At 48.0% G+C, this 21,500-nt stretch overlaps 2 protein-coding genes across 2 annotated transcripts in view; one reads left to right on the forward strand and one right to left on the reverse strand.

The window, feature by feature from the left end:
* Positions 1-21,500, reverse strand: part of RAC2 (Rac family small GTPase 2) — a 113,380-nt gene that overhangs the window by 13,166 nt on the left and 78,714 nt on the right. The gene's annotated exons all lie outside the window — the stretch shown is intronic.
* CYTH4 (cytohesin 4) lies at positions 2,423-17,955 on the forward strand. Its single transcript, XM_057387805.1, has 12 exons — positions 2,423-2,567; positions 8,404-8,486; positions 10,798-10,866; positions 11,144-11,206; positions 13,043-13,161; positions 13,521-13,601; positions 14,198-14,310; positions 14,849-14,997; positions 15,947-16,058; positions 16,472-16,548; positions 16,915-16,986; positions 17,797-17,955. The coding sequence occupies exons 1-12, from the start codon at positions 2,549-2,551 to the stop codon at positions 17,953-17,955; spliced, it is 1,116 nt and encodes a 371-aa protein (XP_057243788.1). The 5' UTR covers positions 2,423-2,548.

The raw sequence follows: 21,500 nt of genomic DNA on the forward strand, positions 1-21,500 counted from the left end.
TTGTCAACTTCCCTCAGTTGACAAATTGTTCTCAGACACTAAATCATGCTGGGGTTTTCTGGCTTGGCCTTATCTGGTTCTCTGTCCTTCTGCAGGTTCCCAATGATGCTGATATAGGTTTCCATTCCCAGAGACATTTTACTCTCAGCCAGTGACAACCCCTATCTCAGTGATACCCATCTGCCACTTTGATGGAAATAAATACAGATCAATATCTGACTCTGCATTCTTTCCCACAAGGTGCTTAGACTGTTGAACAACATTTTTCACCTGCTTGTTGTAGAAGGGACRTAACAGGGCCTAGAGACTATATGTGCAAATTCAAACTTGAGTGTCAGCTGCATGACTTGACTCCCCTCCTGCTAGCACTCTTTATACCTTATCAGATGTTAGATACACTGCATTTCATAAATACAGATGTAATACACATCTTTACTAGTAACTAACTGATTATGTCTTCTAGGAAGGCTGCACCAAGGAAATGAAAAGACCTATTTAGAGTACTGAGGAAATCTATAGCTACTCTGTTTTACAAGACTAACATCTCCTGAACTACCAAAGCAAAATCTTATGCTTCCCTTCTACCATTTTATTTCAAAGGCATAAAGCTTCAATCTTGCTGCACTTTCAAGTCTAAAAAAAATCCCTCTGGCTCTTCATTCAAGTTTATCAGACTCTAAGCAACCCTTCTGTAATCTTTATAAGAGGGTTTCTTCTTGCCTATAGCCTTTTACAATCACCATCTTTCTACCTATAAAATCGAGTCCACTCCCTAAGCCCAACCTGAGTGGCAGCCTAAGCCTCATGAAGGGGCTATTGAATTTGAACAGACCTGTAATTTGTCGCTCTGTGGAGAGCTATGGGAATACAGTTGATATGTTCAGCACGGAGGAATACATGGCACTTTGTCCCTGTCCTTATCCCCATGAAAGTACTGGGAAATGTTTATATTTCCTTTTTATTTGCACTATTATTTTAAGCCCATACCAAGTAGCAGAAAAGTCCRGCCACATTGTTGGTTTGGTATTTTCCCTCGTGACCATCAGAACAACAGGTATTTCCAGGCCAAATTAAAGTTTTTGTACGCAGTCAGGGAGAAAAATTGGTCTCTGGCACAGGAGGCAGAGGGAGTAATGTGCAGAGTATTGATCTGCAGCAGTCTGCCTAACCTGGCCATGCTTGATGAGGTGAGAACGATGGACCAGCCTGGATGTCCCCATTGCTCACAYTGGCCCTGTTGGCAGCACCAATGGTGGGAGAGCCCACGTGCTCTGAGCCACTGGTGACAAGCAGCTCTGACCACAGCAGCGCTGGTGCACGTACACAGATGGCAGCTCTGACTGTGGAACGAGTCAGAAGGACTTTTCTTATTTTTCTACACCTGCAGTGCTCTCGCACACTCTGCCTTGCTGTCTCAGGAAAAAATGGTGGAAGTCTAGCCCTGTTTTGCTGTGCTGCTCAAGGCCTGCCATGAAGACAGCAGCTGGTTGGGGGGCTGAGGGTATAGGATGCTTCAGAGGAAAGTGTTCATGCATGGAGAGCAGCCACCCCTCCACAGCTTCAATCCTGCCAGAGGATGCAACAGCACTTGGGCTGTTTTTTTTTWAAATTTGAATTTGACCTCGACCTGTTTATTCAATCATCAGTCCTTCTGGCTCTAGTATGACTCTCTCCTGAATGGGGTTTTTTTTCCCCACATTGTCTATATCACAGATCTACCACACATCAACCAAAAGGAGCTCAAGGGGATGTGTACAGCCTCCTGGAGCTGTGTGGAGGGCTTGGAGGAGACAGGGCACCTCTGTGCCTCACAGGAGAACAGAGCAGCACAAGTGCCTTCAAAACAGTCCTGCTAATGCCAGATCTCTCACCACCAGGAATACTGCTAAACATGAGAGAGGATTGCATTTCTTAGTTCACTCTATTCTTACTCACAAGGCTTCACAGCAAAAACAGTTTGTTAAGGGGTTAAAAAAAAAGCTCAAGCGATTTACTGAGCAGTGAGAGAGGCAAAAGAGTCGACTCTATTCTCCCCTCCATMAACCATCCTCCAGTTCTGGAGTGTTCATTCCTACCCCTGCCCCCAAACCAACCTGCTGCAGAATTAACACAGGAAGAATCTTCCCTTTAAAATGAAACCACTTCCCCAATCAGACGGGTTTTCTGAATCAAGAACTTCCTTTTTCCCCCTCTCTCTCCTCTGAGTAGCTCAGACTAAAGCCTCTCACTGCTCATTTCAGTCTCCTCAAACAGACATTCCCCAAAAGCTGCTGGGATGAAAATACATTTGGTTATTTGCATTTCAGAACTAGTCAATGAGCCCCTGTTAGCTCATCGAAACAAGCTCATGGTTTCCTTCACTGCTACAAGCTTCTGACATGTGAGCGGGGGGATGAGGAGCGGAAGGGAGGAGTCACAGGGAAACCCGCCCCCCTAAACTGCTGCGGTCTGCTCGCTGGTCGCAAGTTGTTTCAGTTCTGTGCAGCATCTGAACAAGCCAAACAAGGAGGAACAACACTTGTGTTGAAAATATATCGTGCACTTCAGGATGGACATTAGTGCTGCTGGTAAGCCTCAACCATCGCGTGCCTTTTTTGGGTGAGGGCTGTGTGCTCAGTTTGACGGAGCAGAGCGCACTGTGACATTCCAGCAGCCAGGGTGAAGGCTGTGGCTGGTGGCTGGAGGAATGACATGCTGGAAGATCTCTGGTGGTACAGTTCATTGCGTGTCAGTCTTCAGCATTAGGCTTGGATTTCTTTTTGCTTGCTCTCCCTTAATAACAGGAGAAATTTTCCCACTGAATGGCCTTTGTGCTGAGAGTATTACTGCTGTGTTTCCTTGGGCTGGTAGTGCTGGGCTGAGCTGAGAGCAGGCTCCTTGCTGTCAGTAGTGTATGTGACACTTGGGGTGAAYACTTGTAGGCTTTGGCTTCTCTTCATTCAACTCTGGCAAGCCCCTCAGTAATTTCCCTACAGATCCCAGGAGCTGGTTTGCCTCTGTGGAGCCTCTCATGCRGTTGGGTATCACAGTGCAATGTTCTTGCAAGGCTTTTGGTTTTGGGGCCTCTCTTGCTTATGTTCTTGTTTAAGGTAAATGACTGCATTAGGTTTCTAGAAACTCCAAGTGATCTACAGGTGGGGCTGCCTGGTCCTGAAGTAATCTCAGTGGGCAGATGTGGGTGAAAGGAAATAAGCGACTTCTGAGGAACTGAGAGAGATCTTAGGTTTTATTTCCTGCTTTGGCAGGTGGTGGATAAAGTGTTTGGGATTCAGCAAGGAAAGGCACACTGCAAGATGGAACATTTCTAGCTTCTGGCTGAGGAAGCTCTGAGGGTTCGTCTGTGCAAAGCCAGCAAAGAGGGAGAGCTGAATGGGAATAGGCTGAACAAGGGCCAGGAAGAAAAAGGATCACCTTGCAATCTCTCTTCTGGATCTGACTCTGTCCTCTCAGGCTTTTGTGTGTAGGATATGGAASATAGAGTGAAAGCAAAAAGCACTGCCCAGTTTCAACATGTGTTGTACASTTTTTAGCTCTGAGGTGTATAGTTACCAGGAAAGGGCTTGCTCAAACCCCATACCAGCCTTGCTTTCCAAGGAAATTGGTGGGAGATGAATTATTCCCAGCATCTGACTGGTGTAGAATGTTGGTGAAAGTGGGTCTCTTTAGATCACCCAGCCCTCACTACCTGAAAGCAACTGTGGACAAAGCTTCCAGAGGACAAACTGGGCAGGAGGAGGGGTAACTCCTATTTTGCTATTTATTTTGGGGTGTGCCTTCTACAAAAACTGAGAGTCTCCTAACTGAAGGTATGACACAGTCATTCACTCAAATTATATGTTACAGAGTTTATTAATTGGAAGTTACACATTCAAGCAAGTATACTTCTAATGAAGGATACACTCTGCGATAGCACAGTGAGATCCTCTTCAGCCACAGTGTGGGTTTGCTCAGTTGGGTCGAGGCAGAGTCTGGAGACAGGCAATGCTTGGAGAGATRTGCTGGCTCTGACCGATGCTTTTGCTCAGTCCCACCCTGTCACTCCACAGCTGGGTGARCAGTGGGTTTGTTTGATGCTGAACTCCCTTGGGAGCCAAGGCTGCCACCAGAAACAGTTTTCCAGTGAGCTTTAGAGTACTGAGCGCATTTGGAATTGCTCAATTGTGGCATGATTGTCCTGAAGATCACATATTCATGCACACCTTTCCCTGGGGCCACTCCCACCTGGAGATGGATGTGCCTATTCGGTGCACATCTGTTTGCAGGTAAGGCTTGATGACTTGGGGAGGCTGCTCTCTCTGCAGTGYCTGTCCTCTTCCAGCTTCCTTCGGAACTCCTCTCAGGACTGTCTGGGTGAGGCCACAGAGCTGGTGTGCCAAACCCTTGAGCTGGATGTGTGACAGATGGGAGAGCTGGCTGGTACCATGGTATCCTGGGCTGAGATGTGTGGGGTAAGAGCCCTAGTCAAAAGTCACTGGAAGATGTCCTGAAGGATTGATGTAAGTTGTCACGTGGGATAAGGGCACCAGGAAAAAAAATTCTTCTTCCCACCTTTTCCCCCGTAGCTGAAATTAAACAATTTAATTAATTGTTTATTAAACCAAATAATGTTTATTATTTGCAATTAAACCTGTTGGGATTTATGTTGAATTTCTTCTGACACWAGCTGGCAGAGAGCTGTGGAGTGGCTGCAGGAGGGAGACACACATGGTTGGAGGGAATTGAGCAGCTGGAAGGCTTTCTATCATCTCTGGCTGTGGAGGTAGATTGTACAGGAGATGACACAGCAGCCACATCAAAAAACAAAAGGAATTTCAGGTGAAATTTTTCTATCAGAGAGCCTCCTTCAGGCARAAGCTGCCCATCAAGCTGCTCTGTCTTGTGTGCTGCCAAGCACCCAAACCCATTAGCAGCTACACTCAAAGCCCTCTGTTGCCTTGCAAATGAGCCTGRTGACTCTTGGCTGTGGTACTGTGGGTGTGTAACACATGGATGATCTGCAGCCCTGCTACAGGTACAATTTTTCTTCATRACCTTCCCCTGCTGCTTTTGCTGATGCTTTTGCTTCATTCCAGCTCTCCTGGGTGGTCACTGCCCACTTACCTCTGTGCTTCAAAAGCCATCTTCCTATTCATGTAATTTTCCACGGGACTGAAAGCCTCAGTTGGCTCCTGGATGGTTCAGCACAGCCCTTTGCAACGGGAAATGAAAGCAGCAGACACAGAACTCTCTGCTGGCCGTGCAAGTCCCCAGATGTTTGGGTAACTCTGACCTGCCCTCCAGATGGGGAGGCTGAAGGCACAAGTCACCACAGCTGGAATTGAAATCTGTGTGCTGTTTTGAGTGACAGCACTGAAAATACAATCCTGGTCAGTTCATGAAGAMCTGGCAGGTTGTTCTTTCCGTATCTGCCCTGACGAGGGGTAAACAACCTCAGGAGCAGGTGTAAGACCCACAAATGTGATGCTGATGCACTTTCAACATTTGCTGTCTGGAAACAATTTCCAAACAGCAACCTAATGTCCTTTCTAGAGAGCATGCTAGCCATTTTTTTGTGTGTCTGAGCTGAAAACCTTCAGTGTTGGCTGGGCTGACAGCATCCTTCTGAAACCTGTAGGTGGTTTTGGGGTGTGTTCTTCATCACGGTGAAATTTCCCCCTGTGCAGAGAGCCCTGGCCTGGGCTGTGCTTCATCTGTGTGCTGACCTCGTCCTAGAGGGAAGTGGAACTGAGGTGGTGCTGAGGGCTTTGACAAGGCTGAAGCCATTCCTCAATCCCTTGGTMCAAGGGTGGATCCCTCTGCCTCTGCAAGTGTCCAGAGTGAGCCAGGCAGTGCTTCCCTCCGAATGTCCCTCTCCTGTTGGTCAGCTTGTCCTCAGCGTGGAGAGAGAGGGAAGGAAAGGCAAAGCAGCCTGCTCTGTTAAGTCACCTGCTGCTTACCTTTCTGTGGCTGGTTCCCCAAACAAGCCTTTTGTGTTCACCTCCCCAAAGTGCAGACCCCAGAGTGTGCAATAGCATTGAAGAACAGACCCTGCAGAGCAGAGCAGAGCAGAGCAGAGCAGAGCATCGGGCCTCCTCTCAGGAAAGCGGAATAATGCGCTGGCACATACCTCAGAATTATTTTCCAAGGCAGTCAAGAATTTAAGCTGTATGGGAAACCTGACAAAGATCCTCTCTGCAGCTCTGTCTGAATTGCCCTGAAAGTTTGATACATCCATTTTTTTTCCATATTGTGTCACCTGTTCCTGCTTTTTTACCCTTTGATTCCTTCCCCTTCTGCATGACTCATTCTTTCTCCCCCCTGCTCTCCCCATACAGACAGTCCTTCCCACACTTTTGTCATTCTGACAAACTGGGCAGGTGGGAGCTGGGAGTTGGTGTTTCCAGATGTTCAGGAGGAAGGGGGACTGCGTTATTTATGGTCTCCGTGGGGGTTGTGTGCATGAGATGGCGTCCTCTGGGAGCCTCATGACCCTTTGAGATGCTTTAGGCTGCTTTAACAGGCATAGAGCAGCTGAAACAAAGCAACCAGTGACACCAAAAAGTTTGCTATCAGATGGGGTGGGGGAAGGCAAGGTTCCTCAGCTGTGTCCTCCTACAGTGCTTTTGTAGAAAGAAATATGGGGCAAAAGGTCTTATTGGTAATTTGCCAAGGAATCACCCCAGCAATTCCACAATTACAAGCCCCGACAGGAGTGAGCTGGAGAGGCTGAGAGGATGGACTCAGCTCCTGCAGACACCACAACTGCAGGATRCGTAAACCAAGCTGGAGGACCTGGGCACTGCTCAGAAGCACAGGGTTGACATTCAAAGGGAAGTCAGCAACCCACCTAATGAGTAGCAGAGCCACTGCATGGTTTTGGTTGGTTTTCTTTGTGGTTTCTTTTCTTTTGTTAATTTTTTGTTTGCTAAGCTCCTTGCTTGCTTTGGTTTTCCCCTCACCTACAGATTGGGTCGTCGGGAGCTGCTGGATGCCACAGGCTTTCCTTCCCTCTTGGCTGGCTTCAGCAAGCAGTCAGCTTCTTGCAGCTCTTCACAAGGGCTGCTAGCAGGGCTGGCAGGGCACGTGGGTCCTTCCCAGCCTGACTTCATGTTGATTCCTTGTCCAGTGCTGTACTCCCACAGACTCAACAGCCTCTCCCCAGGGAATGAAAGCAGTGGGAAGAGTGACAGGAGAGAGGCTGCAGCCTGAGAAAAGTGACAGGAATGTACTTGGTGCATGGAAACCCAACCAGCCAGGAGGATGGGGGAAAGATTAAGGCTGGGGAAGGCATGTCTTTCTGAGCTGCTGTGGCCATAACAGAAAAGAAGCATACTAAGATGATTGTCCTTGTCCCCTTCACCTTCTGTCTGTTGTAGCTGCTTCCTTCCCGTTTTTTTCCTTCACTCATATTTATAGTCATTGTTTTGCATGTGAGATCCACACTAAGACAGTTTCCAACGCATCTGGCAATACTTCCCCTTTTTCCAGGAAGGCAGGAGGCCCAGGGGATTTTGGCTTATGAAACAGTGGAGCAGGGCTTCCAGTGATGACCTTGCTTCCTGGGGGAGCTTTGCCTTGCAGTGTTTAGGTGCGGCAAGGACCCTGTCTGCAAGTTCAGCAGTGACCTCCAGTGCTCCCGGCCTTTTGTGAGCTCTGCTTCTTCACGGGGTTTAATCTTCTGCTTTGCCTCATTTCTAGGGCTGCAGCCTTCTTATTCTTGCTGAAGAGGCTGTGTTTAYCTGGATTATATTTAGCAGCAATGCTGTCACCCCAATTCTTTTAGGTATTTTATGAGTCATATTGTGGTCGCCTTGGCGCTGCTGCTATTTGCATTGCTGTTTCTGCATTGTCTGTGGTCCACAGAACAACAGCTTCCCAAAGACTTCCCACCTTCTTCAGCAAGGCTCTCATCCCCCAGATCCTGCCCTAACACTTGAAAAACCTTGATTTTCTCTCTTAAGCCACTTCTGACTAGCTGTGGCAGATCAGTTCACAAAGCCAATGGTTTTCCTGGGAGGTTTGGATGTAGATGAAGTATTTAGGTCACAGATTTTCAGCACCTAAAGATGACTGAGATAAAAACCACCAGAGAGCATTTGGTGAAGCATCTCCACCATTCTGAGGGCAAGCAGAATTGGCTGGGTAGGCGGTGGGTTGCTGCACAGTCAGCTGAGAGGGCTGTGCRCAGCCTTTGGCTGCAAGGAGAGGGGTAAGGTCTGTGCTCACACTCGGACTGACAGCATTTGGAAGGTAAAGGTGAGATGCAGTGGTTGGAACAGCAGGGAGCACAGATGCTGAAACACAGAGATCAGAGGTGCTGGGTCATGACCCAATGAGAGGGTAAAGGGCTGAGAGKTTGGGGCAGCTTTTTCCATTTATCTGTTGGCCCCGGCACTGTTTTCACAGGCATCTCTATTCTTCCAGAGCCAACAGACCTGACTGGGGCTGAGGAGGCTGAAATAGAGACAATCAGGAAGCACAAACAGGAGCTCTTGGATGACATTAAGGTAAGGACCATGCTGACCCTTATGCCTGCCTGGCCTTCTCAAATTTGTCTTCACCGAGGAGCATCCTCGCATAACAGTCCAGGCCATGCAGAGGTGCTCTTGTACAGGAGACGTTTTCTCTGTCATGATCCAATATCAGTTTTAAACTTCACGCTGTCCTGGCCTGTCTGCCACCAGGATATATCTGGCCTGTGGTACTCTATGCTGTAGGAATCATCTACTGCACTAATGGGATACTTGAGAAAGGCTGATCAGATTGTGAGCACGGATGAGCTGGGATTGCATATGTAGGATTATAGAAATGTCTTCAGTAAGTCATGCTGGCAGGCATCTGGCTCAGCATTTGTAATTATTCTCAATCACTGATTACCTGCTAATGACATATCAGTCCTAGTTACCTGCAGCATCCCCCTGTGTTTTCCTAACTTTTGTTTGCTTTGTGAACCTCTAACCAGTCCTCCATGAAGTGTCCTGCCTCTTCGAAGAGTTGTCATGGCAGGACCTTCCACACAAGTTTCTGTGGTTGAACTTGCTTCTCTTCTTTGTTTTTAGCAGATTCAGCCATTTCTCCAATGGCTCCTAAAATGTCTGAAAGTAACAGACTCAAAATCAGCCAGTTATACTGCATCACAGTGATGCACGGTGCTGTGCCCTTTCTGCTCCATTCTGCCTCCACCATGAAATGTGTCTCCCATTTGAGAGAGCTTATTGCACTGAATCATTGCACTTGGAATGATTTTCCCATAACATGAAGCTGTCCAGATGCCTGGGGAATAGCAGCAATATTTCCGGGCAGAGAGTAAAGGATTAAGCTAAACCACATATTACTTCTCAGGCTCCTAGACCCCCTCTCTCTGATGCAAACCAGAATGGTTTCTGGTCCCCTCTTGCAAAACAGATAATGAATGTATGTGCCTGTGATTTGCTTGTGTGTGGTTCTTCCCTCTTCAATTTTCAGAACAGGCCATGGGCACTGTGAGAGGCAGGATACTTGAATAGTAATACTGCATTTTTTTTGCCCACTATGAATAGAGGAAGGTTGCTAGACTGCACAAACCCATACTTTAARCCCCGAAGACATTAAGCAATGGGGAATGCATTGTCCAGTGGAGCAGAATGAGTTAAGGTGAAAAGTGTATCTTAGAACAAGACATTTTCCCCAGGGGATTTTTTTTTCAGAAAGTTTCTATCCATACTCTTAAATACAAATACTTGGGAATGTCTGGGGGAAGGGAGAGGGAGGAGAGAGGAAGATGGTCTTGGCTTGCCAGTAACACTGCTAAAAGACAGCAGTGAATAAAATAATAAAATTGATAATAATTTGGAATTTGCAGGCTAAGGTCATGGCTTTGTCACATTTGTGCAATACCTAAAGCTTTGTAAGGAGCACTCACAGCTCTGGGGACTAATGAAGCACAACAGAAGGTGGCCAGAGCAAAGCTGAAACCCAGAAGCTCTTTTAAATTATGGGATATTGCAGAAATTCATTTTCTCTGTCTGATTACGTGCTCCATCCACATCCTCATTCCTTGATGAGAAAGGATCTGTCATAAAATAACCCTTCTTCCCCTGGCTGCTCTGGTTTGTATGGGGAGGCATTTGGGTGATTCCTGGAAGAGAGCTGTGGCTTTGAGGTAGACCATAACTGCAGGATGGAAGCAAGGAGATACAGATGCCTTCATTTCCTTGGCAACACAGAATATCCAGCCAAAAAGGTCTGTCATGGGCCTAAAGGAAAGTGAATTCCACAACTGATTTTTAAAACTGGCAGTAATTACTTTTATTCCTCCTCTCTTTTTTCTCCACCTGAAGACAGRTATCTGCTCAATGGTATTTGAATGACAGGCACATTAAAAACTGTGTTTCACAATACAGCCACTCCAGGTTCATACAGTTTCCAGTTCTCACAGTTACCAGTTCCACTTCCCCTTTCCTGGTTGTGTAGCAGAACCATGCAAAGTAAAATCTCAAAGGAAATGGACACAATGGAAGGATTCTTGCATCTGACATAGTTTGAGGAACTGAAATTGGCARTGGGGTGAGTTCTCTGGCACTCACCAAACGGATTAAGCTTGACTTTTCCAGTCTTGATTGACAAGACATGAGAACATCTTTCTATCTCTTTCCAATTGCTTTCATCTGGAATCCAGCAGGGTCATTGCAGAGCAGAGCCCATTTCATAGGCATCCTTGGCTGTGCATGACCACCTGACCTGTCCTTTTCCTATGACTGAGGGAGGAATTAAGACATGCTCTGTGTGTGTTTGCTGCTTGCCCCTCCATTGCTTCATCTTCCTGTATTTCTGTTGCAGAGGCTGAAGGAAGAGATTGCTGAGGTGTTTGCAGAGATTGAACGTTTCCAACATGCAGAGAAGCAAGAGGCAGACAATAATCCTGGAGAGCAGACCAGGCAAGTGGAATAAGTATTCCTTTGCTTACACAGTCTCTCTTTTGAAGCTGAGAAAACAAAAACACTGATGGGAGTTGGTTCACAACAAGGACAGGGAAATGAGGCCAGGAATACCCTTCTCTTAGATTTCTTCTTATTCCTGGCTAGTCAGACACTTCTCCTTGAGATACTTAATTTACCTTGTCAGTGAAATGACATGGTCCTTTATTCTGAGTTTGACCTTCCTCCTTTTTTGCGTTTGCAGCAAGCTGTCACAGAGGGATAAAATTCTGTCCCTGGGCCGGAAGAAATTCAACATGGATCCTGAAAAGGTAGGATTTGYTCATTTTGCCTTTGAGGATGAAGCTGGGAGGAAGAGCCTCTGCTGGCTGCTGGGCTCCTGCCTCACTGAGGCCCCTGTTAGGAGCAGCCTCCACTCTGCCCCTGAGTGAGGTGTCCAGATAGGATCAAGCTGTGTTGCCTCCCTCTGCCGCGTGCTGGAGGCCATGCCATACAAATCAACCCAAACCTCAGAGGACTAACAGGTGAATGGTTGCACACTGCCAGCATGCCATGAGAGAGAAATTTCCTTCAGCACAACCCTTCTTGACTGTGAGAGGAGTTTGCTATAATGTGATAGATGTGGATGAACTAAGGTGAGAAGTTTTAAGAGTGTGTCAGGTTCCTTGGCTCATTCAGAACAGAAGAGGATAAGCTGCCTCTGTCATTTGGGGAACAGTTTTGGTTTTGGTAGCATTGGCTGAGCTGTGGAGTAAACATAGCTTTTCTACTTTCTGGGGCTCTGAGCAGTGGTGTCAAGACTCCATAGCCTTCAGGCCTCTGCAGAAAGCTCTGAAACCATCATGATTAAGTAGAGAAGATGTGAGAAAGGTCCGTCTGCCCTCTTCCTGGAGGCGGAGCACTTTTTGAGCTCTTTAAAGGAAAATCACACAAAGGAAGGAGCGATAGCTGGTCATCAGCTAACCACCACAGCTGACAGCTCAGTGGCTGCTGCTCTGCGTGACAACTTGTCAAGCCTCCTCTGTGCCCTGCTGAGAGCGTCAAAATGCTTTCCCCAGTGTCCACACCTCAGCTGGAGTGCTTGCCAGTCTCCTGGACATTGCTCTGACAGTGGGAGCTGTCTCAGAGCAGTGCTATCAGTACTTAGAGCCTGCATGAGAGTAGGTTTTATTCTGCCTTTCTGTCTGACCTTGGTTTGAAGCCCCCAAGGCTTCTTTCTGTGTGGCACTGTGCCATGCTGTGCAGGAACCCCCAAACTAATTCTAACCCTAGACCAGTTTAGCTCTGTTAGTTCWATGCCAATCAGACTGGCCAAAATGTTATATACTGTGTGCCTATATTGTGCACATTACCAGGAAAAGTGAAATGATTCTGTTGAAGTAGAACATTTTAATGGATCTAAAATAATTTTCATTCCTTTATTGCATATTGCAAGGAGAATTGCAATGTGGTCTGGAGAACTGCAGTGTTGTTAGATATTGTCAAGAATCTTTTGAACAAAGCCTCAGCTTTTTCTCTGTCTTTGAAAATCTAAAATAGGATATTGACTCTTTGCAGAAGCCAACTCACACCCTCTATATTCCTTAAAAAGCATTTCCATCCTTATTGTCTAGCAGAGACAGAGCTGAAAAGATTGCAATCTTCACTGTTCGGTGGCACAGAAGAAAAATCTAGGAAAAGAATGTTTTAAGTAGTCTCATGCCCCTATTTTTGTCTGAATGCATTTTATTTTATTATCCTTCTTTTAAACAAACGATTTTTCTTTTGAGGTAAGTTAATTTAGAAAAAATTAACATTTAGGAACAGGACACTAAGACATTTAGATTGAAAATATAAAAATTAATTCTTGTCACTTTGCCTTTTTGGACTTTCCATCTACATTGCCCTGTTTTGTTCATTTCAATTACCACCCAAACATTTAGCCAAATTTTGGGATGAAATTAAAATAGTACTGATGACCCAGAGTGGATGAAGAGGGATTGCACAAAGATGAGAACATGTCTGTGGTTCCTATAAAGGGGCTAGAGTAATAGGAGGCAAGTCCATCAGAGCTAAGGAAGGCTGATATCAGAGCTTTGGGATCCTACTTTCTCATTAGACCACAGAGCTACAGAGTTTTACTTCAGTGTCTTGCTTCTCCTTCCCAGGGGATCCAGTATCTGATTGAGCATCAGGTGTTGTCCTCAGACCCGCAGGAGATTGCCAGATTCCTCCACAAGGGTGAATGCCTGAACAAGACAGCCATTGGGGATTACCTGGGTGGGAGGTGAGTAACCCAGGATGAGGAGATCCCTTGGAGGCCCTGTCCTCCCTGGCCCCTCTGAGCTACCATGGCCTGGGGCAGACCTCAGCCAGGTGCCAAGACTGGACATATCTCCAGCCACAGTGGGCTGGGTGGGCAGGACATCTGTGGGTGGGTCTTTGGAGTGTGATGAAGGCTGGCTGTACAGGCTGCCTTTCCTCYTGCCTCTCATGGGAGCAGTCTTCCCAGACAGGAGTGTGCATCTTGGCTTCTTCTTGGTCAGAGAGGAAGTGAGACTGGGATGGAGCCAAGTGCACGTTTTCACACCAAGGGACATCAAAACTGAGCATCCAACCTGATCTTTCCCCTCTGTTCTCTCCCAGGGACCCCACAAACATTCAGATCCTCCAGGCTTTTGTGGCATGTCACCAGTTTGCCAACCTCAACCTGGTGCAGGCCCTGAGGTGAGTGAGCGTGCCAGGGGATGGTGCTGGAGCCTGCTCAGCCACGGGGTCTGACCAGCCAGGAAGGTCAGGAAGCCCTTGGGCTGAAATGGGAGCTTCCCAAGACCCTGCTGYGTATGCTGGCTCCAGAGCTGTTGCTCTGTGAGGTGTCAACAACTCCTTGGGGGACAGGAAACACTTCCATGGCTCCTTGATTGGGCTGGCCACGTGCAGAAAAGTGGGTCACTGTGGCTTCGGTGTCTGGGGGGATGCAGACAGGAAATGTCTGTCTGCGGTGCTTGTTACGTCAAAAACAAAGTGACTCTGTTTTAGGGCACCTTGGTTTATTACTGGGCACCTCCTGGCAGGACATTTTCTCTTGGTCTCTGCTGCCTTGCAGCTTAGGGAAGCAGAGCCATGATTTCTGCGAGGCTTAGTTCTGCTTCCTGCGTTTGGAGTGTTTGAGGCTGATGTATCCAGGCAATTTCTAGAGAGGAGCAGAGCTCCTATGTTGTCTCCCCGGTGTGATGGGATGACTTCTCCATTTTTTCATGGTGTTGCATGGTGTTTCATGGGGTTGCACCCAGCCTGACTAACTCTGGCTCTGCTCCTGACAGACAGTTCCTCTGGAGCTTCCGGCTACCCGGGGAGGCGCAGAAGATTGATCGGATGATGGAGGCCTTTGCCAACTGGTACTGCAGGTGTAACCCAGGAGTGTTCCAGTCCACAGGTAGTTACTGGGAGAAGGCCTGGAAAGCTGAGCTAGGCTGTTTGCCAGAGAGAGGAGACTTCCTTTACCATTCACATAGCACAGGGAGCATCTCTTGGAAGTGCATTTCCCCATAAGCTAAAGGAGGCAGYCCAGTTCCTGCAAAGCTTTTCTGAGCATCTTCAGTCCTCCTTTTGCTACTGTGCTGCAGTCCATCCCAACGGGCTGGAGAAGTGCTCCCAGGCTCACATGAGGTATTGCCTCATCACAGGCAGGATAGCACTGCCAGGTGTAAGTCTGTAGAAACTTCCCTGTTGGCAGGGCTGTTATTAGACTACATCTGCCCAATTGCCCCATTATCCTGARGGCATGGAATCACCTCCATCACAGGAGATGAACTCTGTCTCCCTTCCTTCTAGCTGAGGGGACATCTCCCTTCTCCTACAGATGAGAGGATGACTCTTTTCTTCAGTGACTAGAATCCAAGCCACCTTAGGTGTGGACTGATCTGCCCTCTAAGACGAGTGCCACCCATTGTGGTTTTCTTTCTCATTGATAGATACCTGTTATATACTCTCCTTCTCTATCATCATGCTTAACACCAGCCTGCACAACCCCAATGTGAAAGACAAACCSCACTTTGAGAGGTTTGTGTCCATCAACAGAGGCATTGACAATGGAGGGGACCTGCCAGAAGAGCTCTTAAAGGTAAGAAGAATTCCCATTTTCTCATCCCCTGGAGTCTACTGAGAAGCAAAGGTGCAGAGAAATGGGATGCTTCCATTAGCAAAGCTGCAGCTGGCATTTTCCCAAAGGCTCAGCAGGCATGGGACCTGCCCTGTGAGGCAAAGAACAGRTGGGCAGCCTGCCAGGTCTGCAGCCAACCAGCCAGGGCAGARCAACTTCTGCCTTGTGTCAAAGCGGCTGCCTACATCCCACACCTGGGTTTGCTGAGCAGCATCTCCTCAGGGTAAAGGCTTTAGATCCTTCTCCAGAGTGTCATTTCTTGCCAGCAATTTGAGGGAAGTTGCAGGAGCCTGTAGTCCCTTTTTTTTTATCTTGGCTTGAAACTTGTGTAATAAATTGAGYAACGTTTCAGTATCCTTTGAAAGCCAGTAACCTGCCTCCCTGTCACTCTGCCATTATGGATGTCACCTTTTYGCACCTCAGCGCCAAAGCCTTGGTTCTGTGAAATGTGCCTCCTTGTGACCTGGTGGCTCTACGTGCTGGTCTCTGCATTCCACATCCTGGCAGGGTTTGGCACCACCAGCCTGGGGTCTGAACGGGGCTGCATCTCTCTGGTGTGGAGTCCCATCCTAGTACCTTAATACTGCCCACARCAGCACTTGTGACATGCTGGGTTTGGTCACTGCAGCATGCCTTGCTTTGGGAGCAYCATTTTGTGTCTCATTTTCCAAGATGAGACTCTTTTTATGACACGAGATGCAGGGAGGAGCTGGTGACCCCCTAGAGACCCTGTGAGATGCAGACTGGGGGCTGTTGTACCCTCCGGGCTCATTGCCCACTCCCCATCTTCCTTTGTACAAACAGAGTGATGGGCCAGATGCACCTAGGATAGCTGTGTACAATCCTTGTCAGAAATCAATCTTTCTTCCTTTCTCTCTCTCTCTCTTTCCCCACCGATGCTGTGGGGCAGAATCTGTTTGAGAGCATAAAGAACGAGCCGTTCTCCATACCAGAGGATGATGGCAATGACCTCACCCACACTTTCTTCAACCCTAACCATGAAGGCTGGCTGCTGAAACTAGGTATGGGGGAGGGCTCTGACCTGCCTGTTTGCCTGCCTCCCACCACAAATCCCCCCCGGGAACCTGCCGTCATCTCTGCTGTCCTTTGCTCCTGTCGGCTGCAGTAGGCTGAGGCTGACACCTGCTGTTGAAACCAGCTGCCTGCTCCTTCATCCCAGCTCCTGCAGGCTCTGTCTGCTCCAAAAGGGAATCAAAAACATATCCCTTCCCATTCCCAGCCCCATCAGAGCAAAATTGGCTCCATGTGTGAGTGTCCACCACACAGTATCACGTCAGTGATACCACAGTGTCTCCTTGGGGCTCACTTACAGGGAGAACTGGGAGGGTGTGACTGTGTGTGCGTGTCTGGAGCTCGGGGGAAGGAAGGACAGAAAAATGTATGACTAATGGCTTCTAAACCCCACTGCCTCTAGGAGGACGTGTGAAAACCTGGAAACGCCGTTGGTTCATTCTGACTGATAACTGCCTGTATTACTTTGAATATACCACGGTAAAGGCTTAACTCAAGGTTGGGAAACTGTGCTGGGTGGTTTTGAGCCTCTGAGGGGGCAGGGAGGAGCAGAGGGTTGGGGGCAAGTCTTCTCTTGATGCTGTGCTCCCAGACTGGACTCACACTTCCACTCTCTCCCATGCTGTTTCCTCACCTCTGGTCTGGAGAAGGAGAGAGGCTACACACTGCAGCTGTGATCTCCTCTTGATGGAGCTCCCCACTGTGTCAGTGGAGGGGGTCTTCCCAGGCAGATCCTGCCCTTGTCACCACCACAAAGGCACACAGAGTGGAAATCAGAGAGGTTCTAAGCAGGGGCATAGATTCAGGGAGCATGTTGGGTGTTAATTCACGTTTCCTTGCCTTCAGGACAAAGAGCCTCTGGGCATTGTCCCCTTGGAGAACCTGTCAGTCCGGAAGGTGGATGACCCCAAAAAGCCGGTAAGTCTCCATTGGTTGGTATTCTGCCAACACAGGTGATCAGGTGGTCAGAGGGAAGAGAAAATGCACACAAATTACTCCTACTCACTTCTCAGAGGGAAGGTGCCATTCCAAACTTCCCTGTGCCCCCATCTAAACACGACTGTATTTGTAATTTCTATTTCTGGCATGAGTGGAGAGCTGTCCTTTGGCTGTACTGTGTGTTTTCAAATGTGTACGTGTGTGTAGGGGGCAGAGATGAATGCACACAGCTGACTTCCTACTTACTTTGCACCGGGGGATGCAGGTTTAATTTCTCTCCTTGGAACTCTCCGTAACGAGTAACAGTGTATGTATACCAAACAGAACTGTTGGTGTTAGGCAACTTGCCCAGGAAATGACACATTTTTTCTGTGTGTCTCTTGTGGGTACCCACTGTTCGATGTGTCATGGCTCTGGGAAAAGTGCCTTTTATCTGTGTGGTGGCAGGCAGAGAAGAGGATGTTGCATCTATTTAAAAGGGGGAAGGATTTTCATGAGTGGAGGGGAGTGACTGATCCCAGAAAGTGTGTTTTGATCCATCGCTCCATAAAACCTGTTTTCGTGTCCAGTCTTTCACAGGAGGGATGTATTTACCTAAGAAGGAAGGTCATCTCATTCACAGAGAATTTTTTGGGTGGGGAGGATAGGGTCTGTTGCATTTCRGAGACAGACAAACTGCTGTCCTCTCCTTTGTAAGCTCTCTGACCCTGTCACCCATGGTTGAAGGCAGAAGTGTCCTTGGTCCACCCTGTCTTGTCCTGCTGCTCCATTTTGTTTCCTTTCTGACAGAATTGCTTTGAACTCTTCAATCCCAACTGCAAAGGGCAGAAGATCAAAGCCTGCAAAACAGATGGGGATGGGAAGGTGGTTGAAGGCAAGCATCAATCCTACAAGATCTCAGCAGCTACACCAGCAGAGCGTGATGAGTGGATCGAGGCAATACGGTGAGGAGAGCTTGAGGCCCAAGTTGTCTTTTTTTTAGCCCCAGGGACAAAGAGTCACACAGTTTATTTGGCTATCAGAGCTTGCAAAGGGAGGTGAAAAGAAATATTTGCAGTCTAACAACTATGGTACCACTTGACTTTAAAGAGTTTCAAAGTCCCTTCTGGAGAATCTCCAGCCACAGCTGAATTCTCTGCTGTGAGCCTGCAGATTTCCAGTCCTACATTTTGCTAAGTGGTGTCTCTGTACAAGTTCAGTTAGGTTATCTGTGATACTCTCCATCATTAAATGTCTTACTTTTGCTCCCATTTCCTCTTCTTTCCAGGACCAGCATCACACAGAATCCTTTCTATGATCTGGTCTCTGCCCGTAAGAAAAAGATTGCCAGCAAAAACTGAACTGTGACCTGGTCACTGGCATCAGGAARGTGTGGGTTGTTGGACAGCTTCCCTCTCACGCTGGGCTCTTCCAGTGAAGAACTTTGGGAGCATTGGTTCCCTCTGCCTCCCACTTGGCAGGAAGATGACTTGATAGGACAGCCTGCCTGCCCTGTTTGCTTCTTCCCTTTCCAAACTGAAGGCAGAGGCACAGGGTGTGATCCATCGAGGACTGTCAGAACTGTGGGCATGGGGTTGCCTATGTCCAAATGTAAAGGCTCAACAGCAGCTGGCCTTTGGGTTCTCCCATATAGCCCCAGACTTGTGGGACAGGGTCTGAGAGGAGACAGGAATGTCTGCACAGTGTCTCCRGCCCCTCCTGTCATCAAACCAGGCCAGGGTGTTTTTCTGTGAGGGACCATGTAGATTCTCTTGGGACAGCTGAGCATGGTCCAGTCAGTTGCAGAGCAGAAAGGTCCCGGTGKTTTCTCTTTGGTGAACTGATGTGTAGTAGTTGTGGGGTGGAGGCCACTGGTATTTAGAAACTCACTGTGCAATCAGAGGTCAAGGTAAAGGAAGAAACCCTCAGTTCAGAGGATATCCTTCTCTCCCCCTTCCTAAAGCGAGAGCTGTGAGCTTCCTAGTGAGAGCTGTAATCCTGGGAGGTCCCTGCTCTGTAACTGAGTCATAGATTTAAAAAGTTAAAGATATTGGACCCCTGTTCAACATAAGGGATAATTGAGCACAGACATGCTGTTGGATCGGGGAGGCAGCTTGGGGTGTTTTGTCTCTCTTTTTTGAGACTCACAGACCACCACAGATTTCCTTAGGGAATAAACCCAAACACTAGCTCTCTTGCTGGCTGATGTCTACCCAGCAAAGGTTGCTTCCTTGAGCAGCTCAGAGGCCTGGGTTTCATATCTGAAAGTTTTGTGGCCAGATGGCATGAAAAACTGGAGGTACATAKACCTCCCCCACATCAGCACACATACACAGAGGCATTCATTCCCATCTTCACACAATGGAATCATCTGGAGTCTGGGGGGTTTTGTCTCTTGTGTAAAGAAAGAAATAAAAGTGCTTTAAACAAGCGCAGAACTCAGGGTAATGCGATCATTTTCGTGATGAAGTCAGAGGATGTGAGATAAGAGTAACATCCTCCTGTGCCCAGCAGAGCAACCTGAGCACCGCTGCAGTCTCTTGACGTTTTCTTCCTGCAGAGGGCTGTATCTACCAGGCAATCTGCAGCAGGGCTGGCACAGCCCGATTATTCATTCCGGTTATTTTAGCCCAAGCCACAGGAATGTTGAATTAATTTCAAGAGGCAGGGAGCGTATCTCAGAGTTGAAGCACGCGCTCACCCTGGAGAAGGAACGTGAAGGTTTTATTCTGCTCATGCCTGCAAACGTCTCCTGTGCTGAATCTCTTTGTTACTGACATGATACAGAGTGAGTTTGCTGCCCGCTGCTCTGGAGCACATGTGCTCACACACACACATTCACGCCTTTGGGTTCTGTGAAGGGAGTGGGCTCATGTCCAGAGGTGGAGGAGAAATAAGAATATGGCCCCTTAGCCTGGTAACACCTCCCATATGTGTGAGAGAAATATAAATACACATTTAGTTGGTGAGAGATGCCCCAGAGCCTGGGACTGGGGTGAGAAATACCTGCTGTAGTGCTTCTCAGGCTTATGCTCTGTGTGATAAAAGCCCTCAAAACATAGTCTGGAGTCTCTTGTCTGCCCACAGTCGACTTTTGGGTGAGGGAATCCAGGCTAAGCCTTCCCTACAATTTACCTGGATCATTCCTATGACAGCAGGGTTTATCCAAGCTCTTCCCTGTTCCTCCTCATCCCCAATCTTTCCAATTCTCTTCAGGCTGCCTGTGTCCTTTCTCCTCCCTTCTCCTAGATACCCACACACTGCAGAGCAGAATTATTCCTGGGGGGGACAGGGTGGGAAGTACAACTTGAGAGAGGCCAAGCAATGCACATAGACAGGCAACTGTGTAATTTTCATCCATCAAACTAACCACAAGAGTCAGGAAGGGTTGGACCAAGTTTCATCTCTCCTAGAAGCTGAGGTAGGGAGGAAGACAGTAAATTTGAGTTTCCATTGCCTTTCCTTGGCTCCAGCACAGAAAATGCCTTTATAAACTCATTTCTGTCGGATGCCCCCATTTCTTCAGTGTCACAAACACAATGGTACGTGGTGTTGCCCACCAGCAATGCAACACATGCTCTCTCCTAATGGTGTCCTTGACCTCGTGCCTGCTGAGTCCCAATGTGTTTGGGATTGGTGGCTCAGGACCAGTCTGTAAAACTGACCAGCCACTCGTGTCTGTGTGCTTTGACAGACATCCCTGGAGGCCTCAGAAATTTGTGATGGGAACCACCAGGGAAGGTRTTGCTGACCCCCATCCCACATTCTCGTTGCCGAGGGCAGCTGCAGCAGCTCACACAGGTACAGACCCACACACGGGCACACGGGGAGCCCCTCAGGAGCTCAGCCTGACAGATTGCTCTCTGGAAGGCAGAGGTATTTTTCTTTCTCATAGGCAGCATACGTGGCTCACACAGGCACACACGCAGAAGCCTGACACTTATTCCCTGCCTGCCTAAGGATTCCTGCGCACACCCAGCCGTTCTTTTTCATAATAAATGTCCGTCTATTTTCATAAAAGGGCTCGGAGGAGAATAGTGCAGATGTGTGGAATAGGCCACATCATTGCATCCTGCCTCCTCCCCACTCCTTCCTGCCCCCCTGTCCCCTTTTTATCAACTCCTTTTTGGAAGGCTAATACATTTTTAAAAAGCATTCTAGAAATTGTTTGCAGAGACAGAGATGGAGCACCTGTGAGGAGAGCCAGCAGCCTCATGCACTGTAGCTTAGGTAGAGAAAATCTCTGTGTAGGGGAAGGATAGCATACAAATGGAGGCACACTGGGCTGAATTATGGATTGAGAGCACTCAAAGGACATCAGTTGAACCTGTCCTTTGCTGGGGGTGAGTGCTCTTGGTGATGGGGACTCAGGAGCKAATGGAGGCAAGACTCTGCATGCAAGTTGCCCAGGAGTGGTGCTCAGTGGCAAGGTGAGAGCACCCACTAGAGACACTATTCCTGGCAGGTCTGAAACTGCTCAGCTGTGTGTCACACAGCCTTCAGCACAGCAGGAA

The sequence above is a fragment of the Malurus melanocephalus genome, unplaced genomic scaffold (genome assembly GCF_030028575.1).
Source record: "Malurus melanocephalus ecotype Western Australia unplaced genomic scaffold, MMel_1.1 scaffold_17, whole genome shotgun sequence".
In the NCBI taxonomy this organism is placed as follows: Eukaryota; Metazoa; Chordata; class Aves; order Passeriformes; family Maluridae; genus Malurus; species Malurus melanocephalus.